At 41.5% G+C, this 26,113-nt stretch overlaps 1 protein-coding gene across 6 annotated transcripts in view; it reads right to left on the bottom strand.

Annotated features, from left to right (window-relative positions):
* The window catches only part of ETFA (electron transfer flavoprotein subunit alpha), a 56,067-nt gene extending 38,942 nt beyond the window's left edge, over nt 1-17,125 (bottom strand). For 5 of the 6 annotated variants that reach the window (XR_006015004.1, XR_006015006.1, XR_006015005.1 and 2 more), the window contains exons 1-9: nt 17,043-17,125; nt 11,100-11,249; nt 9,281-9,362; nt 9,097-9,179; nt 7,519-7,618; nt 6,212-6,322; nt 4,961-5,062; nt 4,092-4,160; nt 3,004-3,086 (exon numbers count right to left, since the gene is read on the bottom strand). Coding sequence is in view for 3 of the 6 variants with exons in the window: in XM_042021812.1 (XP_041877746.1) it covers nt 3,004-3,086; nt 4,092-4,160; nt 4,961-5,062; nt 6,212-6,322; nt 7,519-7,618; nt 9,097-9,179; nt 9,281-9,362; nt 11,100-11,249; nt 17,043-17,081 (819 nt within the window). In the remaining 3 variants the exon portion in view is untranslated. The remainder of the gene's footprint in view (nt 1-3,003; nt 3,087-4,091; nt 4,161-4,960; nt 5,063-6,211; nt 6,323-7,518; nt 7,619-9,096; nt 9,180-9,280; nt 9,363-11,099; nt 11,250-17,042) is intronic. The other variant, XM_042021813.1, reaches the window with a different exon arrangement.
* Between the last annotated feature and the right edge of the window lie 8,988 nt (nt 17,126-26,113).

Below are 26,113 nucleotides of genomic sequence, written 5' to 3'. Positions count from 1 at the left end.
AATTACCCTTCCTTCCCCAAATCCACAATTGAAGGCACAGGGGAAGAAATAGGCAGCCCCTTCAGACCATTATCTTCTTACCCAGTGATGAGCACAGAAAAACACCCCAGCAGTCATACAGAAAAAGCAGTAGAAGCACCTCCCCTCTTCCTGAGCTTGTAACTAACCCTTGTCCCTCTGTAGTCTCAAAACTGACCCAGTTCCAAAATCTTTGAAAACAATGCATTCCAATCCTCCACTGAGACCGGGCAAGAGTCTATTAATAGAAGTGTAAGAGCACACACTAAGATACTTTCCCATCAGAAGTTAACAGCTGCACAGGAGAACAAGCGTGTCTCAGGCTCCAAGAGTTTCTTGTATCTGAGACTCTTCCCCTGCTTAAAACACACACACCCAGGAGGGCACCCACCATGTCAACTGTAGCTCAGAACTGAACACAAAACTCAGGTCTCGGCTACTCTACCTGACCAATGCACAAACCTGCTTTGCAATTCTCCAGATAGAACATCTCCAGGAGAACAAGCTCTCCCTGAATTGATACTGAGCACATCTCATACAGGGAGAAAGCAGCGTCTTCTGAGAACTGCTAAAATAGCCAGTGTCATCTTGACCTGACCAAAAAAGCTCCGTTCTTCTTCAAGTCAACTCTTTTCCACTGCAGGGAATAATTTTCTACTTACAGTACCAAAAAGACAGTGAAGTAGAATTAGGAATGTTAAATTAAGAATTTGCAGCTTTCAACTGCTTCATATTTAAGATACCTATCCAGCACACTGAAAAATTAAAACCTCTAGTCAGCAACTCTGTGGGCTTAGTATCAATTCAACTTGCACTTTCATTACAATTAACATTTAATATTTTCTATATTTCTAAACCACTGAATGCTACCCTTGCATGTATTTTAAGATCCAGACTAAATATCTGAAATTTGAAAGAAGAGGCACATAATTTCCAGTACTCTGCACAACTCACTATTTAATAAATATTTGTTAGAAGTGAGATGAGAGAAAAATGCATCAGCCTGCAGACAAATAGATGGAGCACCGTGCAATTGTGCCAGTTCAGATCATTTATGACACCATAGTTTAATATTCATTCACCAGTCCTGACTAAAGGCTATTTAACAGTCCTCTAGAACAGGACAATGACGACACTGATGTGATCCTGTGATGTGGCTTTATGTTCTTATGACACTCACATGTTGCTATGGGCCATCTGTAGTAAAATACAGCACTGTAACATCATAAAAACCAGCCTTTTTTGTTTCACCATAATTGTTTATGTACCCTTGACTCTGGAAAGAATGTTCATTGTTGAGCCTTAACACACAAACCAGAGCTGAGCTGTCTTCAAATTAATATTCTCCACCTCATTAAAGGATACTTGGATAGTGAAGAACTAAGGATGGTTAGTCTCATCTCATGCCCTTTCAAAATACACACTTAGCTTACACCCTGGTAAGCAGAAAGAATTAGGGTTGCATTTATAATCCACGGAACCTCCCAATTTCCTTACACAGCAGACGTTAATATCACTGCTATCAAGATTTTGGAATGACCTTAGTCTTATCAATAGGTCTACTTCTCAGAAGGAGTGTTTCGTAGCAGTTGGTTATATAGATTTACAGGTTGAAACACTAGCATGCCTAGAAATAGCTCCACTCAGCCTCACAGGGTCATCATCAGATGGCCTCTGATGAGGACTTGGAGAAAAGTAGCAAACATCCCTAACCACAATTCAAGACAAGAAATCAGAAGCACGAAACATCTTGTCCAAGAAAATCCAGCAGACAGAGTTGACAACAGAATCACAAGTTCTTGTCTTTGATATCCAAGTATTACTCTATCCTGCTGGATGTATCACTGGAAAAATAATGGTCATGGTTTGAATTTCTTAAATTTGCAGCAATGGTACAAAGGCAAAACATTTCAGATGCTATCAAGACTTTGAACATGCACAGCTTTTTAGTATTATTTAAATTGTTATGATTTGGTAAATGCCACAGTTGAAATATGATGAGTTTCTCTACTAAGTTTCCGCTCACTCTTCCTTTCTGGTCTCATTGAGCCATTAACAAGTAAAAAGTTGCTCCTTGGTGCCTTCTGTTGCCATACACAAAGAACGGCTTACTGAGAGGCTAAACCTTTACTCCACTGTAAACCTTTACTCCACTGTGGAGCTCAGTGTACCCCTGACAGATCATCACATCTCAGTAGGTGCTCTGCCCCACACTGAGGTGAGCTGCATTTGTACCTTCCTATTTACAAACACTCAAATGTGCTCTATCCAGCTGTAGCTTTCCTTGTATGTCCTCTGGTCATAAAGAACAATGAAAGTAGTCTCAGACTTCTGCATGACAGAAAGCCCCACACAGATACAAAAAGACAGAGAAATCAGTTCCCTGTGATATTGGGATGTAGAAACAGCATAAAAAGATTCTGCCCAATATTAAGCCACTCAGTATGTCCTTCTTGGTATTCCACTCTACAGCAGCCAATCTCTAAATTACTTCTCTCAAATTTCTTGCACTTTTCATTTCTTACAAAAATTTTGCTTTGACTGTACTGCAACAATACAGTAACAGTTACTAAAAGTTTTTAAAAAACCATCACCTGTAAAAACCCAGAACACACAACTGCCAGAGATCAAGCCATGGATTGATATAATTTTGGGTTTATGACAGTAATGACATCTTTTAGCATATCAATGCCAGCTGCTAGGCAGCTAAAAAAGGGTCAGGCAACTATGAAGAAATCCAGCATGCAAACCCCCTGACAAAGCCAAGTCAGAACACACCCCATTGACCCAAAGGAGAGATTTCCATCCCAGATTGCTTCTGCCATTTTGTAAATACATGGTCAAGTGACAGTATCACAGTGGGCACACTGATGTTCGTGTTAGGCTCAGTATTAAGACTCAGCTCATCTGTAAGTGCTTGCTCTGAAGGGAAATGCATGCTAGAAAACATCCCAGCTCTAAGATGAGAGATATTTCCATACTTACTGGTGCTACTATTTTGCCCGTCTGTCCAACTTGCATGTCATTAGGAACAAAGCCAGCATCAACAGCTGCACGGGAAGCTCCAACTAGTTGAAAGAAAATATTTCCAATGTTTTCTTTTAAAATATTTGCAAGCCAAATTTATATCACCATAAAAGCACATGTAGTACTGAAGAGTCCCACACTCTAAGGGCACGTATTTAAAACTTCCCTCTTAAAAGCTCTTATGGTAATCCCTCTCTATACCACTAGCTAAAAACTTTCAAATACTAAGTGCTAATGCACTTCATAAGCAACAGGAAATCCTTACTCCCATCACCAAAGGGCCATATATTTAAAACCAAGGATTTCAATCTGGCATATTTCCATGGTTTTTTCTTGTTGCTTTGTCAAAAGAAGATTTTCCCATAAATGCCTTCCCAAAATGTTCCTTCAAGTTTGAATGGAACATATGTGCCATCTTATATTGCTGTGAATCTCAAAAGTCAGGCATAGTAAAGAAAAATATCAAAGTAAACTCGAAAATGCCATATGGACATTTAGCTAGCAAAGACACCAATTTAAAAACAAAGCCAATCATGTAAAACTATAAATTTATACACATGCAAAAGCTAAAATTAATGGAGTTAAAACATTAAAGCAAACAGTTTCTCCTTCTTTCCCAACCTTTATACAAAATACTTTGCTGAAACATTGTATGTGGTTGATTTTCTCCTGTTAATACAAAAGCAGCGCAAAAGGACAGAGCCACTCAAACTACAATGTGAGTGGGATTCTGTAAAGAAGAATATAAAAGGATGTGTGCAGAAAGTATCGGCTCTTCAAAATGACCTATGACAACTTCACTTTTTGTTTGCAAGCTTCTGTTCTGGAGATTTGACAAGGACAGGGAATATTACAGGTTAGTATTTTGCTTCATACACAGGCATTTAAATATAGCTGACAAAACTGTATCTATTACTAAACTAAGAGCATTTTAACAGTTTGATAGAGACATGAAAATAAAAGACTCCAGGTGAATTCTGGTTTTAATGTGACCTTTTTAAATATAATAAACAGGGTTAAAAACATATGGAGGAAAACAAGTTTACCTGCAGCATGCAATTGATCCGCAAGGTCATATAACAACTTGAAATTTTCACCACTCTTCAAGCCCCTCCCTTAAGAGTTAAGAACAAAAAAAGATCAAGAAAGAAGAACATATGTTTTAAGATTTTATTTTTTGCCTATGTAAACTTTCTGTATGAGAATTAGCATTTGCAAAGACTCAAAAGATATGCTTGCACAGGGTATTTTTGGATAGATTACTAACCAGTATTTAATATTTGGAGATTTTGCTTTTGTCTTTGCCATTAATATTTCATATGTATAAACCAACACCATTCTGTCTTGTTTACTTCCTGCACACAGCACCATCAAGGTCATTCTCCAAAACCAGGGAAACAGCATTTTTTTAACTAATTTGTGCTCCCTCTGCTGGCTTCAGGAACAAAACATTGCAGTGGAATTACTAAGAAATCATTTTAGCTGTAGGCATACACTAAAAGTCACAGTCCACCACTTGATACCTAAAGAGCAGAATACAATCGTAACAGGTTTTAAAATCATTAAGGTGATTCAATAATAATGTTCGGACTGACTGTAATGAGCAGCAGTAATTTTAAACATGATAGATTTCCATCTAAAAACACTTCATATTGCTAAAATTTTGAAGAGGCTCACCAAATATGACAATGCTCTTACAAAGCCTCCCAGCATATGCTAAACTCATGTTCTACCTCTTCACAAAACATGTATGTTGGGCGGTTCCCCAGTGGCCCCTATGGAGTATTTCAGAATTTCATAATTTCCTTTTTTTTTAAAATGTATCACATTACAGTGTTCTGCTACAGATATTATTTAAGCAAGAGGTACCATTACTTAAATGCAACATCAGACAGTTTTAATGTTATCCACTCACCACCCGATACAACCACTTTTGCACTGGTGAGCTCAGGTCGATCGCTTTTTGTCAACTTCTGCTCAATCCATTCAGAGATACCGACGGGTGGTGGAGGGGTCACTGCATTCACCAGATGAACCAAACACCCACAAGGAAAACGACAAAGCGTGTGTTTTCAACCTGAAATCTGAGCTTAAGCTTAATTCAATTCTATAACCAATTCTACCGCAAGCTTTTGATGAGTCTCAGTAGTTGCTCTGTGGCTCTGAGTAACAAGCCTCGTGCACTAGTTGTGTTTAAAGAACCTACAGTAAAAACTGCACTAAAATGAATTCTGTTGTACAAATGTTAGACCCTGATACCAATCCAGCATAAGAAGTGTGATTCTTACTATCACAGGCAAACCAGTCAATCAGGCAATGCACCAACAGTGCAATACACTAACTTCAGCAACATTTGATTTCTAACATCCACAGACGTTAGGAAATACAGGATGGTTCAGAGGCAGGTACTAAGCCACAAAACAAAACGGCCCACAGTGAAAAACAGCAGAGGTCACCAAAAGTGGAACAGGTTACCCAGAGTAGTTGTGAAGTCTCCACCTGTGGACATACTCAAAGCCTGACTGGACACAGTCCTGGGCAACCTGCTCCACAGGGCTGGACTAGATGATCTCTAGAGATCCTTTCCAACCTCAAGTACCCTGTCATTCTGTGACTGGATTTCTCAATTATCAGAGCTACACTGGCTTCATTGAATTGTAAATTAAACTGATATAGTTAAAACTGATCTAGAATGACAACTGAGCGTTCTCAAATCAATTTAAACTGCTGCTAATTTAGCTTGATGATGTAATGACCTATCTCAATTGCAATATGATTAAACCAAAACTGTGGAGAGCTAAGCACTTCTATTTTTGCTCAGTCTTGTTTTGAAAACCAATCTGGTTATTCAAACAGCTGTAACTTGTCCTTACTTAAAGTTGCAAGACTGCAGGGGCAGAAGTTTATGCAGTGAGTGAAACAAGTATAGATTTCAGCACAGATACTCTCCATTTCTGCTCAAAGAAAAGGAAACTAACTGTGCCAATAATCCGTATTTTCTCTTACCAGACATCACTAAAAAGTGCAAGTACCTGTAATTAAAAGTATAAAGCTAATATTACGACAATCAGTTTGCTTTGACAAATACTTCTACAAAACATCACCAAGCAGTGAGCAAAACTAACTCTATTAAATAAAACAACAGCATCCCAGAACAAATACTCACACTTTTCTACACTGGCACTACCACCACTCACTGGTGCAGCCTCAAATGAAGTTCCCCGTACAGTAAACACTTTGATTGCTTCATCACACTGCACAGTACAAATAATATTTCCTAAAAAAAAAGTCACATTAAAAATTCAAATATTATCAGACATACTGTGCTTAAAAAAAACCAAATAAAATTAATATCAAAAACACATTAGCAGTTGTACTAGAATATGCAACATCCACAAAGGTATTTCCCAAAACAGCAATTTTAGATTACTAAAATGTAGCACTTAATAAATAGAAATTACAAATACTTTAATTTACATTTTAGCCCTATGTTTCTAAAGCATGAATACAAATCCCCTATTTTTAAAGGATACAAAGCATTCAAATAATCTCTTATGAATGAGCTTTTAAATTTCGGAAGGGATGAAAAAAACAACTTTGAAAATGCCATTCTTAAACATAAAGGATGTCTATAATTCAAAGTAGATCTTTTATCCTGTTGCATTAATTCATCAGGGCTGAAGACAATGAGGCCTCCCCAAGTATCTGCAGGACTCTGTTTCTCTCTATAATATAATACAATACTTCACACTGGAGGCTGCAGGGAACACTAAAAGAAAACATGCTGCAACATTTTTCTAAACAAACAATTCTTAAACAAAGTCCTCTTAAAACTGTGGATTACTGGGAAGCAACTTAGAAGTGCAGCACAAAACCACATTCCGGTACCATAACTGAAAATGTAATACCCTGCTGGTACATGTGGTACAATCTTTACAGTAAAATTAAGAAACACAAGCTAATGAGCTCATATCTAAAATAAAACACAGTGTTAGCCAAGCATTAGAGAAACAAGACTGAAAAAATAATTACAAATTAAATTAATTAAATATTATAAAGAATTTGTTCAATGTCTTCATAATTAGAAAAAATGTGGTATCTTAAATCAGAACGAATGCTAGTCCAGTTAAATAAAGCTGGACAATTAACTTTATGTTTTACGTTTTACAAAACCTGATCAGAAGGGCATTAACAAACACAGTACATGGAAAGGACATCACCAAATTCTGTTCCTTAAGGTGACAGACCTGGGTTTGACATGCTCGTACTAAAGCCCTTGGAATTACTTGCTTTCTCACACAGGAAGCATTATGTCAATCCCCAGACTTCATTTTTTATGAATCACAGCAATTCAGATTGTAAAGTGAAAATTCCTATCCTGTTCCAAGGTTTTAACAATAGGATCATGCAGAAAAATTAGCAGTACTGGATCCTTCATTGGACAAATACCACACAACTTCTGTGATTACCCACCTGCATAGATAGTTCTCACAAAAGTATCTGGGGACTTAATTTCAATAATGTCAGAAACAGGGGCAACATCGAGTTTGCCAGCCACTCTGGGAATAAGATTCTAGAAGTTAGAGATGAAAAGTTAGCAAAATAAATGCTAAGTAAAATGTACATGGTCAGTAAAGGAACACTGCTGACCCAATTTTAACTTCATATAATGCTGTCTCTAAGACATATAGAACTAAGATTTTTGTAGGGCTACTCATGTAGCTTTAGCAGCCAAATAAAATCCCATTACTGTAATAACATTAGACATTTTATGAGACTTACTGTAAGTAAACCCTTAATTCAATATCTTAAATGAGGAGACTTATTTGCTTCAAATATTCTAAAACTGAATATAAATGCCACTTACTCAGAGAATTGACAATTATGGATTGCTGAGCTCTTGGCACTTCAAGTGAAGACAAAAGGTGCTTTTAGAAGTTAGATGCCAGAAATAATAGGAAAAAAACCCTGCACTCTTCCCTCCAAAGAAAAAAATATTTTTAAAATTAATATTAAAATATATATTCTCTTGCTCCAAAATTTACTCTAGAAAATTACTTAGCACCTCTAGGAGCGGGAAGAAGGATAAAAAGAGCAGCAGAAATGACAAAGAAATCAATGATAAGATGATTGCTTGCTTTTGTCTGCCTCCTAATCTGGTACTAGAAAAAAGGGCCCAGTTCTGAAATCTTTACTCACATGAAGCACTCGAAAATGGCAATGTAAGCTTTAAAGCAAAAGCCACTAACTTTTACTATGACACTGCAGTTAAAAAAAAAATTTTTAAAAAATTTTAAAACCTAAGGCTTGAGGTACATAAAGATTTCTCTCAGCAAAAATACAAGCATATGGATTGATATTGATTGGAAGTGAAAGTAGTCAGATGGAAGGCCGATGTCATTATTCGCCCTACATCGGCAAGATTTCTGAAGGATCCTTTTTCTCTAATTTAGCTGCACCACAATGTTGCTCAGATTCTTGGTACTGAGGCTCTCCATGTACTTATAAACACATTCCTTAAAAAAACAAGTTTTGAAAAATTGTATTTTCATTAAAAACCATCTTGGCTGGGACTTAGATCTGTGTTATTTATATATGTTTACAGACATTTCAATGTACAAGACTTATATCACAGACGCAAATCCCACCCAAAAAAAAAGTTTGCTTCCAATAAGTCTGCATGCTTTCATTTCAACATGCAAATAACAGATTTTTCATCTCGATTTGCTGTGCTTTTCCATACAATTTTCATGCTTTCAGATCACTTAATCTGGTTTGCCTTATTGTACATTGCGCCTTGTGTCCATAGGACTGGCTGGTTACCACAGAATATTTATTCTACACTATTTTTTTCACATCAGCCCATAAAAGAACTCAAACATGAATCATGAAATCTAACTAATGACCTCTTAAGCAAACTACTGTAACATTGTTTGCAAACACAAAACTGTCCATGGATGATGTCTCTCAAGCCTTTGATTTGTACTCTTATATACAGTTGTGTCTGTCTCTTTTCTATAAGAACTTTCTGATGCACTTTGATCTACTTACCTTCCCAAAGGCAGATGCTCCAGCACAAATGTGGGTGTAATTAAATTTTTTATGAGTTTCCACAATCAAGGGAGTCAACTCCTCTGAGAATAAAAATATATTGCTCAGAATTTACAACTGTCTTATTTTCAATCATAAATACACAAATAAATTTCTTTTGTCAATAGGTAAGAACAACTCTCACCTGCTAGAAATCCCTTGTACACATCATGCTGAGCCACGAGAACTTTTGCAACACCCTGCACTTTGCTGAGTTCTGATGCTACCTATGATTACAAGTGAATTATTATTAGCTTGTGTTATAACAGGCACCACAACAAGGGAGCCCCCACTGCAAATAGCTCACAGCCTACAGATTAGCTAAAACCAGAACCAAAAGTACATTGATTTCAAAATCGGAACAAACCTGAATGGAATAAAATGCACATCTTCTGACTCACAGCATAGTGCCTTATGGGATAATGAAAATGAATTTGTGAATAAGAAACTACAAAGCAAATCGAACTTAGGAAAACTTGCCTCCTGCATGCAGGCCTCCACACTGATTCCAGCATTTCTTACAGCAGCCGATAACAATCATGCTTGAGGATTACTGCTCAGTATTCCAATATAATCATCAAGAAACCAATCCTATTTTCTTTTAGGTCAGTCAATATCTACCACACAAACAAATATAAATGTACAATGCTGTTATGATCTTTGTCAAAATTCTAGGAGCAACCCTTTGTTTGCATCTGACTTTTTGCCCACTGATGCAATGTATATTTTCAATTTATATTTATGCATTTTTTTCCTTTAAATTGGCACAAGTGAAGTTTAAATGATAAAAGGGTTACTACAGATCAGAGAGAAGCGGACTGACAGCGAGGTCTGGAGACCACATGCATCGTCCGAGAACCAGCACAGTTTTACTGAGTTTGATGAGTATCAGTTTACCCTCAAAAATTAACAAAAGGAAAAAATGAAAAACTCCCTAATAGCTGCTGCAGAATATGTTTGAGTAACTGGCTCTTAAAACAAAATCTCCAAACCTTCACTTTTTATAAATGCTTTTTCCCACCATGACATACAGTCTCCACATATTTAGTATTAAAACAAAAAAAACCATTCACAATCATTTTTCTACTATGCAAGTGTGTAGAATAGGAAAAATTAAAGACACACATATTAGGCAATTTTTTTTTCTTTTTAATTTTCTTGATTTAGATAAATCTTTGCTTCATCTCCACCTCGAATAGCTGAATAGCTACTGAGGTTTCTTCACCTATTTGTAAATAAGCTGCTCTATGTACGCGTTCTTCATGAGATACTATGTGTTGCTTTCAAAGTAACAGCTCATAAACAGTGTGTAAATATTAGGCATCGTTTTTTGTACTTCTACTGCTCACACAAGACAAATCATGCAGGAATAAAAATGCCACTAATGTACTAACTACATTATCTCTAGATTTTGCACATTCAAATTACACTGAAAATACACAGCTAACATACAAGGAACTTTTTTCATACATGAGCTGTGTCAAGAAGTCAAGAAGCACTAATTTCAGAGTTTTAGGTTGCAAACACACTCTATACAACTAGTGATTGGTTAGTAAAAGCAACTTGCTCAAAAGCCCAGTTTGTCACTGTTGTTTCACTTCTGCTGGTTTCCATTTAAACAAGCACAAGCTTCTTTCCAAATTCTTAGCACTGCAATATTTGTCATTTAAACTTCACAGAGAAGTATCTTGTTTCAAAAGTTAATTGTCCTTTAGTCCTATAAAAATTTGCTTGCTCAAGCATGTAACAACTGTTATTGATACTGTCCCTTGTGAAATGAAATCTATATCCGTATTTTCTCTTGAGAAGAGAAGCAGTTCCAAGTGCAGGACTTTTCTGGCAGATTAGCAATTCCTGGCACTGTTTCTCCTCACTACGGATTATTTTTCAGGCTGCCCAAGATGCTGCCAAGTATTGTTTCACTGCATTCTTCATTTCATTGGTATGAAAATAGCATTTCCTACCTTATCACAGCTGGTACCAGCTACCAAACAAGAAACTTCCCCTCCCAGGCGCTTTGCTGCAGTGATGGTATTGAGTGTAATGGGCGTGAGAGACTCATTGTTGTGTTCTGCAACGACCAAGGTACTCTGAAACCTCCGGAGCACTGACACCTGGAAAGAAAGGGAGACACAGAGGAGTTGGAAACTTAGCATTTAAGTAAAAAACTGTTCCTTTGAGCATCCAAGGCTTTACAGAAATTCATCAATTATACAAATCGTAAAACACTGCTGTCAAACAAAACAGGCTAATTCTAGATAATTTTTATAAAGTAAAAAGAATACATAGGGTGATACAAAAAAGAAAAGACATAAACCCGCTTGACTTCAACTTGTCTATAACATGCTGTGTTTAAACTAAAACTCCAGGAAAATACTGAACAAAATTAAGAAAAATGTTTTAACACATTACATTCCAGCTCAGTTGATCAACTTAATCAAGTACCTTAAAGAGTGAGGATTAGACAAGCAAGGGTAAGACACAAGGAAATCAACAGTTGCAAATATTTACTTGGTTTTCTAGGGTGGTTCTCTGGCAGTGTTTTATTATAAGTTTTAAACAAAATCTAGCTACAGAACTCACTTTTATATTTAGATATGTATAGAGGCAAAATTTTATGCAGCGGCTGGATGACAATTAAGCAGCAGGGGCTCACAGCCTGCAAACACACTAGTAGAAATCTTTATACGCATCAGGTTAATTTTTCCCTCTTTTCCTTTAAAACATTTGAGCACTTAGTCTCCCACCACAATTTAATGGTCCTCAAATAATAATTTTGACCAATTCACCATCCATACATAAACTTGAACTTCTAAAACAAAAATGAAAGAAACAAAAAAGATAGGAAAAAAAAAAGGCAAAAAACTGCCCTGAAACCAAACCAAAATATTCTAAACTCTGAGACTTTCTTCTCTAATATTCAGGTGAAGGTGTGAAAAGCATTATTCCTCCAAGACTAATACTACAGTAAGGAAAACATGTGGGATGGGAACAGGAATATTGTCCCTCAAGTGTTTATTTACCCTACATAAAGCCTAACTGAAGACTTGAGTTACGATCAGTGTAGGATAGAATACATGGAAAATCAAATAAATTCATTAATATAACCAAGGAACAAATAGTAACATAAAGCTGAAGACACACAGCCAAACACTACTTTTTTAAACATACATTCCAACCCCATCTTCCCTCATGCCAAACATGCACTTACCTACAACTTCAAATAAAAAAAGCTTCAGAAAATACAAGAGGCTAAAATTTGCATCTGGACTCCAACCTCACAAAGCCTACCAACATACTGGATTTCAAACAGAGAAAGCAAATCCCAAGGACTTCCCTGAAGCTAATCACAGTGCACAAATACAAATACAAAGATAAGGTTTTGCAGAATCTGGATCATAATTTGACCTTTTGATTAAAACAATATGGATTCTTGTAAAAGTGCTCTGCATTTAATCTCTTATGCTTAAGGTTACTTGCTGTGATTAAGCATTCTAAGCTCCTTTAAAACTAATTGCCAGTAACAAAATATTTATTGCCAATATAGATCAGACACTGTATTTTTGATTATGTTTCATACATCATTTGCAATAAAAGTTATGAAATTTTAGTCACCATTTGAAGAATAAGTCCATGCCTTTGTGGCAAAAAGCCCACTTCTTCAATGATTTACAGTTGTGTCACAGGGTAAAGTGAACCATGCTCCTAGAAAATCCTCAAGTTTTCAAGTTTCCAAAGGGAGACACATGCATTTTAAACACACACTTATTTCTGCCTATATTATCATTTTTTTCCCCTAAATAAGCACTGCACCACCACCATCATTCTGTCAAACCATTCTAAAATAAACTGAGAAATAATTGGTTTTTAGCCAAAATGAATAAGAGCAATGGATGTTGCTTGAGCAGACTGGCTATCACAACATTAATTAGGTATTATTTCTAAACTGATAATCCGACATTTTATATTTGTGGGAATATACACAATATGCACACCAGAAGGTCACTTTATGGATGACATTTCTGAACATAAAGACAAGACCAGATTCAAAAGAAACTTAAAGCCACATTATATATTATGGGTAAAAATCTAGATGACAAAAGAGATTTCTATGTGAGTCTGAATTAACATACTAAGACACATTAAATAATTTTTTCAATCAACAAAACCAAACCAAACTGGCTTTTGTTTGTTATAATAAAGAATCTGCAGTAAAACCAGAGGGCAATTCATCCAGTCACATGGTCCTGAAAACTAAGAACCTGCAATGAGTCAATGATCAGGACAGGTAGTTATTTTGAAGAAATTACTGTCCAGCTGCACATGTGGGAGAACAGCCCATTACTTCACTGACATCATTTCTGCACTTGGGCAGGATGTCTACTTTGAAGCTTAAATAAAATAGGAAGGTGGAGAATAAACCTAACCAGCTGGCAGCAAGGGAAGAAAGCACAAGAAATAAGATACACAGATCAATCAAACTATTGAAAACTATGCCTTAAGAAGGAACAGCACTCACCGCTTGTGCCACAGAAGGTTCCTGGTGAAAACCAAGCTCTGGAAAATCAGGCTACTCACAGAAATCACCTCCAGATAAACATCCCACCAACTTGAGCAACTGAGTAGCTTCTACAGCATGGCAACAAATAATGACATGCCAGCAACAGAGAACTGGGAAGTTTATTTTCCTCAGGTTTAGGTACAAATCACAGCTAGACACCTATGTTTCCTCTACAGCAGAAACATCTGCACTTCCTCTATAGTGGAAACTCTGGACAGTGACTCAAGTTTATACCAAAATTAACATTTGTGAATGAAAACCACCCAGAATTTCCCCTTCTCTCCCCAGTATTTACTGTACAACAAACTTGGCCTCTGACTTCCAGATGTCTAAAAGTTGCTAAGATTAACTCAGATGTACAGTACTGATCAACTAAGCCACTTGCAAAATAGCCATGGATTCACTGAATTGATTGTCTCAAGTTTCCCCAAAGCATCATTTTACTCCCCACTGAGAAACTCATCAGTATTTTCCAACCAGAGCACAAAAAATTTAAGTACAATATCTGGATTTCTAGGCTTCAGACAAAATAATGGATATTGATCACTGCTACTGTTCCAGCAAAACATTAGCAATCTGGACACATCCCGTACACGTGCACAGGTAAAGCCAACACCACACCCATCCAAGGCACCCACTGAATTTGCACAGGTGATCTGCTCTTCACACAAAGCCACTGCAAACTGAGCATCTGTTGGTCTTTCAGCACACAGACAGGTCACCTGAACAGCACACATGCCCAGCACCTCTTAAATACAGATTTGCTGTTTATATGCTAAAAAACATATGTATCAAGAGCTGGAAAATCCCAGAGGGAAGTGTCATAAATCTTTGCTTGCTGCTGGGTGAGATTGGTGTGCAGCATCCATGGCCTCTGCTGGCAATAGGGGTGGCTAACTGCCTGTAGCCTGCTCCAAGGACACTCATAAATAACACCAGAATTAGGAAATCAGCTCTAACATATGTGGCAGGCACAGGAACACAAGATGGGTCAGCTAAAAAGTCATTCCAAAAAATGCAAGAGATGCAGCAGATGAATTCTACATGGCCCCATGCTCCAAACATGCATCAATAAGAAACAGGGTGCTAGAAACTTCACCTGGGAAAATAAATTTTGTCTCCCTTTAGAGGAGCCACTGGAAGTTACAGGAGCTAAACCAAAACAAGACATTCACAAGGCAGAACATCAAACAACTGGACCTACAAAGGTATATCTAGAGCTGCTTTTCTTAGCTGTAAAAGCAAACTGGCCAGAAACTAAAATTTTAAAACTGCTTTGTAGGAATTCTGTATGTCATGAAGAACCATTAACACTGGGCAAAGTTCCCAAGAAAGAACTCTAGGAACTAGGAACTGGGGTATTGCTAAAGATAAGATTAAGATTCCTAAACAAAAAAGCAATGCCTAATTCTAGTAAGAGACAGTCTTGTAGCTGCAAAACTTTTAAACTAAATAAATGAATTTGGTAAACTCAGGGAGAGAAGGGAACTCTAGCAGTAAAGCATATACTTTTGGAATCTCTCTAAAGACTTGGCTACAAAAGAGGTCTAAGAGACAGCTCTATAACTCCAGGAAACACTGATTAGAAAAACAACACAAAAGGCACCTGAATTAAAAAGGAGCTATAATTGCAGCAAAGAACAGCAATAAAAAAAATAAAACCACTTTGCAAAAAGGATTTTGCAATCATAATAAAGACTTAACATTACAAAGGGATTGAAGCAGCAAGAGAAAGATGTAATACACAATAAACTTCCAAACACACTCCTTGCATACCATTAATAAAAATCAACAACGCTATTTTGAAATACAGACAACACTGTCTGTACTTCAATACAGTGAGCTCCCTAAATGGCTTATTCCCACCTCTGCACCAACTTTTTGTGCACTTCCATTCTCATTTCTCCTTAGTACTCCCATCTTTAAGTTATGCAAAAGTCCAACTTTCCTTCCTCTTCATACTTTACATGTTTCTCCCATCCTGTTTTCTCCTAGACTCCACCCCCTCTTCAACTATGAGTGTCAGCAGGGTTAAACTTTGCACTTTCTAAAAAGTGAAACAAACTGTGAGTTTGTTTCACTTCTCTCACAGACTACATTGTTGCACATACGTTGAAGAGGCACACAATGTTTTACCGGCTTTATTTTATAAAGTTACAAGTTTCGATGTGTATGGCTGAAAACCAAGGAGCTGAACTCACATATCCGGACCACGAAACTGAATTGTGCACAGAGCATGAGTAAAGTACTATTTACGTAGCAGTACCATATGATTCAGAGATCATTAAGACCTTTGCTCTACAAAGGCTGAAGCCTAAAAACAACTGAGACGTGTCCATGATTACAAGTCACAATTTTCTGATTAATTCAATCACGTCTGACCTCATCTACCTTTCCTCCTCTTTTAAGAGATTCTCATCACCTGAAACCATGTAGTATATGCATAACTACTACGTTAGAGCTGTACTGAACTGCAATACCTGTAAAAGCCCTGGAGAGCTCAAAAAGAAACTTGCGAGATACAAAGTTGTTTACAAGGGCTATTTATACACAGTTCTAGTGGTGGGAGTATTTCCTGGTGCATAGTAAGATACCGAGCAGATATTCGGGGACATCTCATCAATCATCTACTCCAATTAACCTTGAGCTCACCTAGACCTTGGTAACACAACCACAATGACACACCAAGCAGCAAATGGCCTCCAAAAGCCCAGCACTCCTCCCAGCTGAGCACTATGAAGGTCAAATTAGAGAAGCAACAGGTGTTTTGCATTAGCCTCATCCACAGGTTGTGATAACTAAGGCAATCACATTTCTGACTGAGAAACGCTGGATTAACTTGCCAATACCCCAGAAAGCGTCTCCTTGAGCCACAAATATTTTCCTATTGTTCTTAAGAGTTTGCAGTAACAAACTTTAGAAGTCTTCTCCACCTGTTGCTCAGCTTGTCCTGCTCAAGGGTGGATGCGAGCGAGCACTCCCAGAAGTTCAGCACTTCCCTATGCCTACGTTAGCTTTCCACACGGGACAACAGTCCCCAACTCCTGCCTACTGTGACCGCTGGAAGGGGCGTCTGGAACATCCCGTGTCCACTCGAAAACTTTATTTTTAACAGAGTGGGAGAGAAATCCAGCGGAGGAGTCCGACCCCGGCGGAGCGGGGCGCTCGCCCCTCAGAGATCCCCTGGACCACCGCTGCCGGGCAAGAGGAGCTCGGCCCCGCGCCCCTCCCCGCGTCCCCTTCGCCCCACTGGGCGGGGCCCGCACGGCCGGGGCGGCGGGAAGGCCCCGGTCGGTGCGCACCACGCGGCCCGAGGGCGCTGCCGGAGAGCTCGCCCCGCACTCACCGCCCGCCGCAGCCGCTGCGCCACCGCCGCCTGCAACATGGTTCCGCCGGCCCGCACCGCACCGCGCCGCTCTCGCGAGAGCACGGCCAACCCCGCCCCGCTGCCCCATTGGACCGACCGCCGGGCCAATGGGCGGCAGCGGCGGCGCGGGCGGAGAGGAGAGCGCGGAGTGTCCGCGTTCCGCGCCCGCAGACTCCGCACCGCCTGCCGAACCTCGCACGGCCGGCTGTCCTCCCCTCTCTGCCTGGCTGCTCTCCCCTGCTCTGCCCGCTGACGTACGGCCCGGCTGTCTCTCCGAGCGGCCCGCTGCGGCTGCGTTCCCCTTCAGCGCTGGCTATGTCCCTCGGCCTGCTGTCCCCCCGCACCATTGTCCCCGTGCACAGCCGGCTGTGACCCCCTGCACCGCCCGCTGTCCCCTCGCACAGCCGCCTAGCCCCCCGCTCCGCTGTTCCCCCGTACAGCCGGCTCTGTCCCCCCGCCCCGCTGGCTGTATCCGCCCGCCCCCTACGCTCTGGGCCGTACCGGTGGGCAAGAGCGAAGTTGCTGCTGCCGTAGGGGGCCCGCCCAGCTCCCGCGGAGCACCTCGAGGGGAGCGGACCCCGCCCAGCCCAAACTGACCAGGTACCAGCGCCAGCCTCCTCCGGCCGCCTTTGCCCGGTTCCCCTGCAGTGCTTCTGCAAAGGGTTAAAGCCTTTAAAGAGAAGAAAACAACAGAAAGCCGAGTTATGCCTTCAAATGCCGGTGCTCCTTGCCAGATCCTATCCTAAGCCAGTGAAAATGTGCCTTGCAAAGAGAAAGAAGGGAAAAGTCTTAATTTGCGGCTGTGGAGCCAAGAGCAGCCTGGGAGACTATGGCCCCCGCCTGTGGCTGCCCATGAGCTGCCAAATTTCCCCCGGTCACACTCCCCACACCACGAGATGCAACAAGAGCAAAAGAGATAATGTAGGCATGGAGTGCATGGCACACTGGAAAGGCCAGATAGCACGGTGCTTCCAAAATGTCGCACCCCACCAGTTGTCCAAACAACACCGAAGCTTCAAAAACCAGTCAGGTATCCCCAGCCCTGGATGGCATCCTCTCACCAGGACAGATTTCTGGCTGCCTCACTCACATCCCTGTGCTTGGCCCCAGGCAACATTAAGCAATAGCTCATGAGCTCTGAGTAATTTATAGATCTATTTTATTATTATTATTCTGATTTCCCAGAACCAAGGCAAGACATCTTGTGCCTGCCCCTATCATGGCACTAGGGTGCCCCAGGGACCAGAATGAGACTTGCTGTTTTTCCATACCTCCAGATTTTTTTCTGGGTGGCAAGGAGAGTGATTTTTTTAAAAATGAAGCAAAATATTTCAGGCTAAATTCACTGCTAAAATGTGTGCTGTGGCTCTCTGAAAACCTGATGTCCTGGAGAAGCTGGCAGGAGCTGTCATACTGGACCAACTAGTCCTGCCAGCCCAGGAGCCCCAAGCACACATGGATTTGGGACACTCCAGAATGGAACTCCCATCCCAGAAATTACAAGATGAGCCATGAATGGAGTTTCTTCCTTCCCATCCTGAAGTGGTTTAGAGGGGAAAAAAAATCAAACACAACCCCCCCTGAGCAATTATGGCCATTGGACTGTTCCTCCAAGAATCAGCGGTGATCTGCAGCATGTCAGTGATTCGTTCTGCATTACTAAGTTGCTCCATAGGAAAGCAAAAGGCAGATTGATCAAAAAGGCTCTTCGACTTTGCCACAGTCTTGGCACAGGATAACCTCTAAAATTTATTCTGTCACATGATTTTCACAACAGATGCCAAAAAGTGCTGCTTTACAGCAAAAGCTAACCAGGTCCAGCAACTCAAGCATCTAAATGGACAGTTGACTTCATCTCAAATCTCAAATGTCTCTAGAATAGAAGAAAAGCAGCTGTCCTGTATATTACAGCTTCCTGGCCTCCCAGCACTACCTTAACTCCTCAAGCCCCAAAGGAGAGCTGTGAAGGGAAGAGCTAAAGGAGGTGGCAAACCTCCTTCAGGGCCTGTGCCTGATTATACGGATTAAAGTAGCTCCAGGGCTGCTCTGACTTCTGCCTGGTCTGGCTCCACCCTTCAGTCCCCAAAAAAGGAAGAAAATGAGTGTTTGGAGCTGCTTGTGCATCACCTGATCTCTGCAAATGACCATGTGAAAAAAACACGCTTGTTTATATGAAGATGAGGGGGAAAATGGTTTTGCAGAAGCCACAGTACCCTGAGAGGAGTTTAAAAAGAGGATAAATATTTGATGCGGCTCTTTATCACCAGTTTGAATGATGGTTAAGGTGCAGTGTAACTCTTCAGAGATGTGGTGTTTTATACAGTATAGAGATCCCTACCTGCACCCTAGGTAATCCAACAAAAGCAACAACAAAGGCAAAAAAAGGGTGCAGAATAAGAACATCCTTGGCATCCTTAATTTGCCCATTATGTCTTTTTAATTGGGGTGTTTTATTCATTAAAAGCATGGCATGTAATTTCATAATCCTATTTTAGGCTCCAAAACTAAGCTTCCAACATGCACATCTCATGCAGATGAAATCTTTACAACAAATGTACATCTAAAAATTCCAAGTCACAAAAATAAACAAAGTGATCTCATTCAAGTTTGGGCTTTACTACCTCACACTAAAACAAAAGTGAGCTACTATCAAAATTAACTATTTGCATCATAGCCAAGAATAAATTGATCCTTTCACTGTGTATCTGGCTTCATAGCACACATATCATATTTTCATGAGCAGAGTGACATTGCCCCTCTTTACGTCAGATTTTGAGGTGTAGTATCACCAATTCAGAGACATGACAGGCTTTTTATTATATTTTCTGTTTATAATTTTGATTAAAATACTCAGCAACACTTCAGATGCACAAATCCTTATTGAAACTGGCTTGATGCGGATTACAGCCTGAAACACAAAGGAAGTCTTTATCACTTATGGCCAGTGTTTTAGGAGCTTATAACTGTAATCAGGTAGGGATTATATCAGCATGATCCATACAAGCTGAACAGTGGCAAAAAGCTTTTTTCTATTTGACCTTCCCATGACAATAATAAAAATGGTAAAACATACAACAAACAGGTGCCACTGAAGGTAGGGTTACTGTCCACTGCAGGCAGAAGTTACGACTTTGTATTTTGAAAGAAAAAGTAGTCATTAATTAGTGGAAGCAGATCTTTGTATGGTGCATTGTTATCCAGGATTATTTCATTAGGATCTGCTGACCCAGTTTCTGCATTGGAAAGAGAATTACATTTTTTCACACTATTGGGATTGGGGGAAAGAAAAAGTAATAACATAGATTATTCAAACTTTTAAAAATATGTTTGCAGACAAGGACAGGTACCTGTATTGGTATCTCTACAGAAGCCAAATGAAACAAGGACCATAAAAAATATGTAATCACGTCTTCCCTAGAATCGGATTTTGGTTCTCCTGAAATACATAATTCCTAATTAAAACATATGGAATCCAGCTAATACAGCCTCATGACTAAGGGATTTAGTGAAGAGCAGGAATTTTTTTTATCACTGCTATGATGGTCCTCTCTGTCACAGGTCATCCTTGGCTTACTCCTCCTTCCATCACCCTGGGGATAGCTGACTCAGATAAATTAAAGGAGCTTCATTTGGGAAGCTTCCCCAACACACGAAAGGATTCGCCTCCTAATCTGTCAAAATCCAATAACGTTAAAACAACTGCAACCTGCTTACAGCTCAGCAGGACCCTCAAACCGATGGGCAGGACCCACAGCCCAGCACTGGACCAGTCTAAAACCCACCTTGGAAGCAGCACCAGAAGAGATCTCTGCTGCTGAAATATTTTATGCCCGAGTGCTGTGAGGTCACAGGTGGCTCAGCCACCCCAGGATGTTGCCAGTTCCCCTGCGCTCACCCCTTGCCCACAGCCATGAATTGTACAAAAGGAGGGATTTGCTCTCTGCCCCTCATCTCACTCATCTCAACACGTCTGCCATTGGAGGTCCTTTATAATAGAACACCACCACAGGTGTGCTCAGTGCTCTGCTCAGATCACCTTACAACCACTCACCTTCATGACTCAGAGCAGCAGCTGGTCTTTCATGAGGCTTTACAGAAGCCTTTGGAAGGAGATGATGCCACAAGCCTGCTTACAAAGTGGAGGACAGAGGAAAGAGCTCCCCCTAAGCCACCCCATAGCAGGGACAACCCTTCTAATACTGAGCCTACAAAACCACCACAGAAAGGTATTTTCTCTTTTTTATAAACTACTCTCTCTTGCTAATAATTTCCATGTGGCAGTCCAGTAACAAGGAAGTCTGGGAGTAACATCATATCACATTTGCTGCATATTCCTAAAGAACAAGATCACCTGAGGAGTTCAAGAAACTCCTTCTACCAAGCACACAGGCAAAACGGGACCCTTATAACCTCATGAAAGCAAAGGCTCAGGTTACCTTGAAAGGCAATTTGTCCTGCCCAGGAGTGATGGTGGTTTGTGTGGAGGACAAGGGAAACAATGCTGGTGAAAAGAGGTCTGCTCCCCTCCCAGTGCAGACACCTGGATGGGGTTTTGTGACCTGCCACCCTTCTTCTGCATGCAGCTCGCCTTGTTGCTAATGGCAGATGTGTGTAAAATCTTCTGACAGGTTGTACCAGCATTATTTTTTAAAGAGGTAGATGGGTTTTTTGCCCATTACACTGCTGGAAAGGAATCCAGATGCCACTGTATTCCTGCTCACACCAGCCCAAGCCATTCCTGCAGCAGCAGGGACAGTCACTCCAGGGGAACAGCTCTTTCCATGCCCCTAAGGACTTTTCAGGAAAAGTTGCTTTTTCCTTTTTTCTTTCTGTTTCAGGTCAGTCAATAGCACTTTTGTGTAAGCACAGCAGCAGCAGTAGGCTTTGTTTTCAGTGTTTTGGAACCTGCTTGATTTTTAATATTTTTGTTGCAGAGCCCATTAGGGAGGAGCACGTTCTGGTGAAGTTACCTGCTGCTTACAGCACCTGGTGACAAAGGCTAATGCACCTCCTGCTTGCCCTGTCACAATGTCTGAGATGAAGTCTACAAAGCCTGCAATTTACCCATTGGCTTTAATCCTGCAGATAATGGCATAACGAGATCCAGTGTCTGGGGGTTGAACCTAAACTATACCCTCAGTTGTCCATTCCAGTGAAAGTAGTTAACAAGCAGGATATGAGAGCGAGGCAGCCTCTCCTGCACTGGCAGGCAACACCAAGACCAGATGCATCTCTGGGAGACATGTCTGAGGTCAACCATAAATTAACAGGCTCACTGTGAGGGAAAAAATAATAATTCTGGGTCCAATTGCCTGGTCTGGTATGAAGGAGGCCAGAGGAGATGGGCCAATAAGTCTTTTCTGAACTCATGAACTTTCTGAATCCTTCTTATCCGGAGGGGAAAAATGGCAAGGGCTCCCTTTGCCATGTTACCATGGCTGATTCTTAATCACTAGCAGGGCTGGCAGTAGCTCTTGTGCAACACCACTTTCCCCAGCGCTGGGCCCTGTTCCCCTGCAATGCTCCCAACCCCTGCTGGTCTCAGAAGAATTGAGCCCAAAGCTCCACATAGCAATTCAAATGCATCACCAGACATTAGGCCACTGGGTTAACCACTGTTTAATTTCGTCACATTTGTTTGTGAGTTATGTACGTGCCTTTCTTTTGTCAACATCTCCTTTTAGAAAGGATATTGATTTTGTTTTCAAAGGCTTTCGAAAATAAAATGAATGACTACATTCTAAGGAAGAGTCATTTTCTCAACAGCTGTAAATAATTTATTGTTCGCAACCCACCCAGATCAAAAGATACTTCATCAACTGATGTGGCAAAATCTGGTGCAAGCTGCATTTCCATTATCTCAGATCCAATTAACCATTTGGAGCAGACTAAAACATAACTAGATCAATCCAGAATCAGATTAATATCCAATCCATAATCACATTAATCACAATCTGTCCATAATTAGCCATCAGATAATCCCATTGGACAGGAGGTGACATGCAGTATCCCATTATCTCATTAATTAACTATTTTTGGTATCAGACATTGTTCCCAAACACGAGGAAATGTTTTTTTAAAGGAAGAATGGATAGGGAATTCTCCTTTTGCTACATCCACTCCATTGAAGCTCCCAGTATCTCAGTGTTGGAGTTTTACAACCTTTCTTTGTTTTGGCATATTCTACTAGAACCAAGAGCCGGTTTTTTGAGACACATCATCTTTTTAATAAAATATGACTATCTTAGGAAGATGGATAAATAAAACATTTGTTTCATGTGAACAAGTTTGTGAAAGAAAGAAAATTCTTCATCAAAGGTTTTGATGGTAACATGATAACAATAGCTTTGCAATGCTAAATCTTACTGCAGATGGTTCCTGTCCTTTTTTGTAATGTAAGTGAAATTGTGTTCCATCTGTTTTAATTTTATAATGGACTTAATCCATGGTTGGCTCTGAAAGAATCAGCATTTACTGCCTTTGCAATCTGCTGCAAACAAAAAAAATAGTTACTGTTTCCCCCTTCTAGAGGGAACTTGTATTTCTATTTGGGAGCAAACCCCAGAGTTGCTCTGTAGAGAACAGAAAGTACCATTAGCCGGCCTCACCCTGTGGCCAGGCAGCCCCTGCCAGCTCTCGCACCAAACCCAACCGGAATTGCCCCAAAAGAGATTGGAATCTCTGGACAGTGGGTGGAGGAGAGCAAGGAGTAATCAGCATAGCAGGAGAGATTGCATTTGGTTTTGACTAGCAAATGTGTCCAGCAGTTCCAAGTTACCTGCATGCAGTCTTCCAGAGGTGCCTCCTGGACTGAATTATTCCACGATTTTATGATGTGCTTTCCCTTACCCTCCCTCAGATGAACCAACAATGAACCTGTTTGCTAAACACGTGGTATTGAGTTGGTTCAATACCTCATGGCATGCCTCATTACCCGTAGTCATTTTAAAACTTTTTGTACATCACATAGAGGAGGTGCAGGGCTTTCAACATTTGCCTGGCAAGTAATTTTTTGGGCTTTTCTACTAAACTGCCTGTGCAGCACTGCCTACTCTGTTCCTTCCTGCCTGGTTGTGAAGCAAGTCCAGTCCAACCATACCTGCCTGGTGTCAGCACATTGCTCTGTACAGATACAGGTGTGACTGCAGCACAGCTTTGCATAGGTTTGGAAAAGTTTGGCTGGCTCAGCTGTAACTTTTCTAATTCCTAAACTGATGGGAGGTTTGGGAGAGCAGAAAGGATCCTGCCCTCGAGTGGGAAAAGGGTGATGCAACACAGAGCATCCCTGCCAAGCTGCTGTATTCTTAGATATGTCTCATTCTCCTATCACTCTGACATTTTGCATTTTGTTGTTAACACATGCAGATACTGACTCATCCAGGACTCTCTGAATTGTGGCTCAGGCTGAAGTCACCCTTCTGTATCCTCTTTTCTGCCAGGTGCCCAGGCATGGACCTGTGCTGCCCCAAAGCAGTGCTGTGGAGGTTCCCATCACCTATCCCTCGGGGTCACCCCCGTTTGAAGAACCAAACTTTTCCAATTGCCTTCCTACCTCTCATCCCCCACCCAGCTCTGCCACTGGCAAGCGAGCCACTCTAGCGGCAGGCGGCTGTCAGACCACAACCCCCAGCCGGCGCCACACAGGCAGGGAACACGTGGGCTCACCCTGCCCTGAGGATGTCACTGCTACACCGCACCTCTGCACCTTCGTACATGCCGGGGCAGGCAGGGATACCGAAATCCCTTGGTGACATGCGTCCCTGCTGAAGTGGGTACTTCAAATGCCATCCATCCTCCTTTTCCCCGGAGCTATTGTACAAATTTAAAGGTTTGCTTTCAACATTTGGGGTCCTCAAAGGGGGAGCAGAGGCTCTGGTCAGGCTTGGAAAGCGGGTCAAATAGTGAATCACCTTATCCAAAGGGTCCTCTCCCCCTCCCCAGCTTCTGGGTTTTCATACCTGCAGGGTGCCTGACTCGAACAAAAGACAAGTGCTTCAGCTGGAAAAACCATCCCGCCTTCCTCCTCTGAGAAAAATGAGCGCAGTCTGCCCATCCTGAGCCAACATCTAAAGTCACCATGTCCTTCCCAAGCCATACAGGTTGGCAAATGCCTGTCAAATTCCATGGGTAAAATTAAAAAGGTGGTTGCATGGAAGAGAAGGACAGGACCAAAGCCCCAAGACAGAGGTAATCTCAATTCCAGCATGTAGAAGCTTTCCCGGACCTTATGAGGTACTCATACTGCTGTGCTGCAAAGTCTTTGCGAATTTAAGACTGAGTCAAAGGCCACTAAAGTGCTCTCCCTGTTTTTCTGCTACTGCACGGGAACCCCATGGAGACCGGGGGGAAAGAGGGAAGAAAAAAGAACAGAAGGCATAAAAAAGCAACGAAGAGGTTCAGCTGCGGGAGCAGCATGGAATCAGGTGCATGAAAATGTGGTAAAATACTATTTTTCTCCGCTATTTTCAACTCGTCACGGGGGTGCTGCCCAGAACGGCCGCCCCGACGATGCCATGGGTTCTGTTCGGGTCCGTTGGGGCGGCTCTCCCGCACACGGGCCTCAGCAGGGAACTGCTCCGCGGGCGCGCAGCGTCGCGCCGGCGTCCGCCGCGCAGCCCCTTCCCGTCTGCCGCGGAGATGCTCCTCTGCGCAGCGCCGGGACTGTGCCGCCGCGCACACCCGAGGGCACCTGCCAGCGGCACGCCGAAACGCGGGAAAAGAACAACGAAATAAAATGCAAAGGAGAAGAGAAAGAGAAGGAAGAGGGAAATAAAAGGAGAAAATAATAGGCGAACTAAAAGTCAAGGAGAATAACACGGAAAACAGAGGAGGAAAAACAACTAAAATGAATCTCCTCCTCGGGCTGTCGATGCCGCCGTTCCCTGCGCGCAGAGGGCCGAAGCGCACCGCGGCGGGCGGGCCGAGGGTCCCGCGGCCGCCCGGGGCGAAGGGCGGGGAAGAGCTTTCCGGCGGCGCACGGGGCCGCGCGCCCCGTCCGTGCCGGCGTCGTGCGGCTCCGGGCTGTTTTCCGCGGGACGCGCGCCCCGCTC

Source organism: Corvus kubaryi, unplaced genomic scaffold (genome assembly GCF_017639235.1).
Source record: "Corvus kubaryi isolate FWS band 111438036 unplaced genomic scaffold, C.kubaryi_AGA036_p1.0 37172, whole genome shotgun sequence".
NCBI classification, from domain to species: domain Eukaryota; kingdom Metazoa; phylum Chordata; class Aves; order Passeriformes; family Corvidae; genus Corvus; species Corvus kubaryi.
Note: the sequence above shows the minus strand (reverse complement) of the source record. Positions and strands in the feature narration are given on the sequence as shown.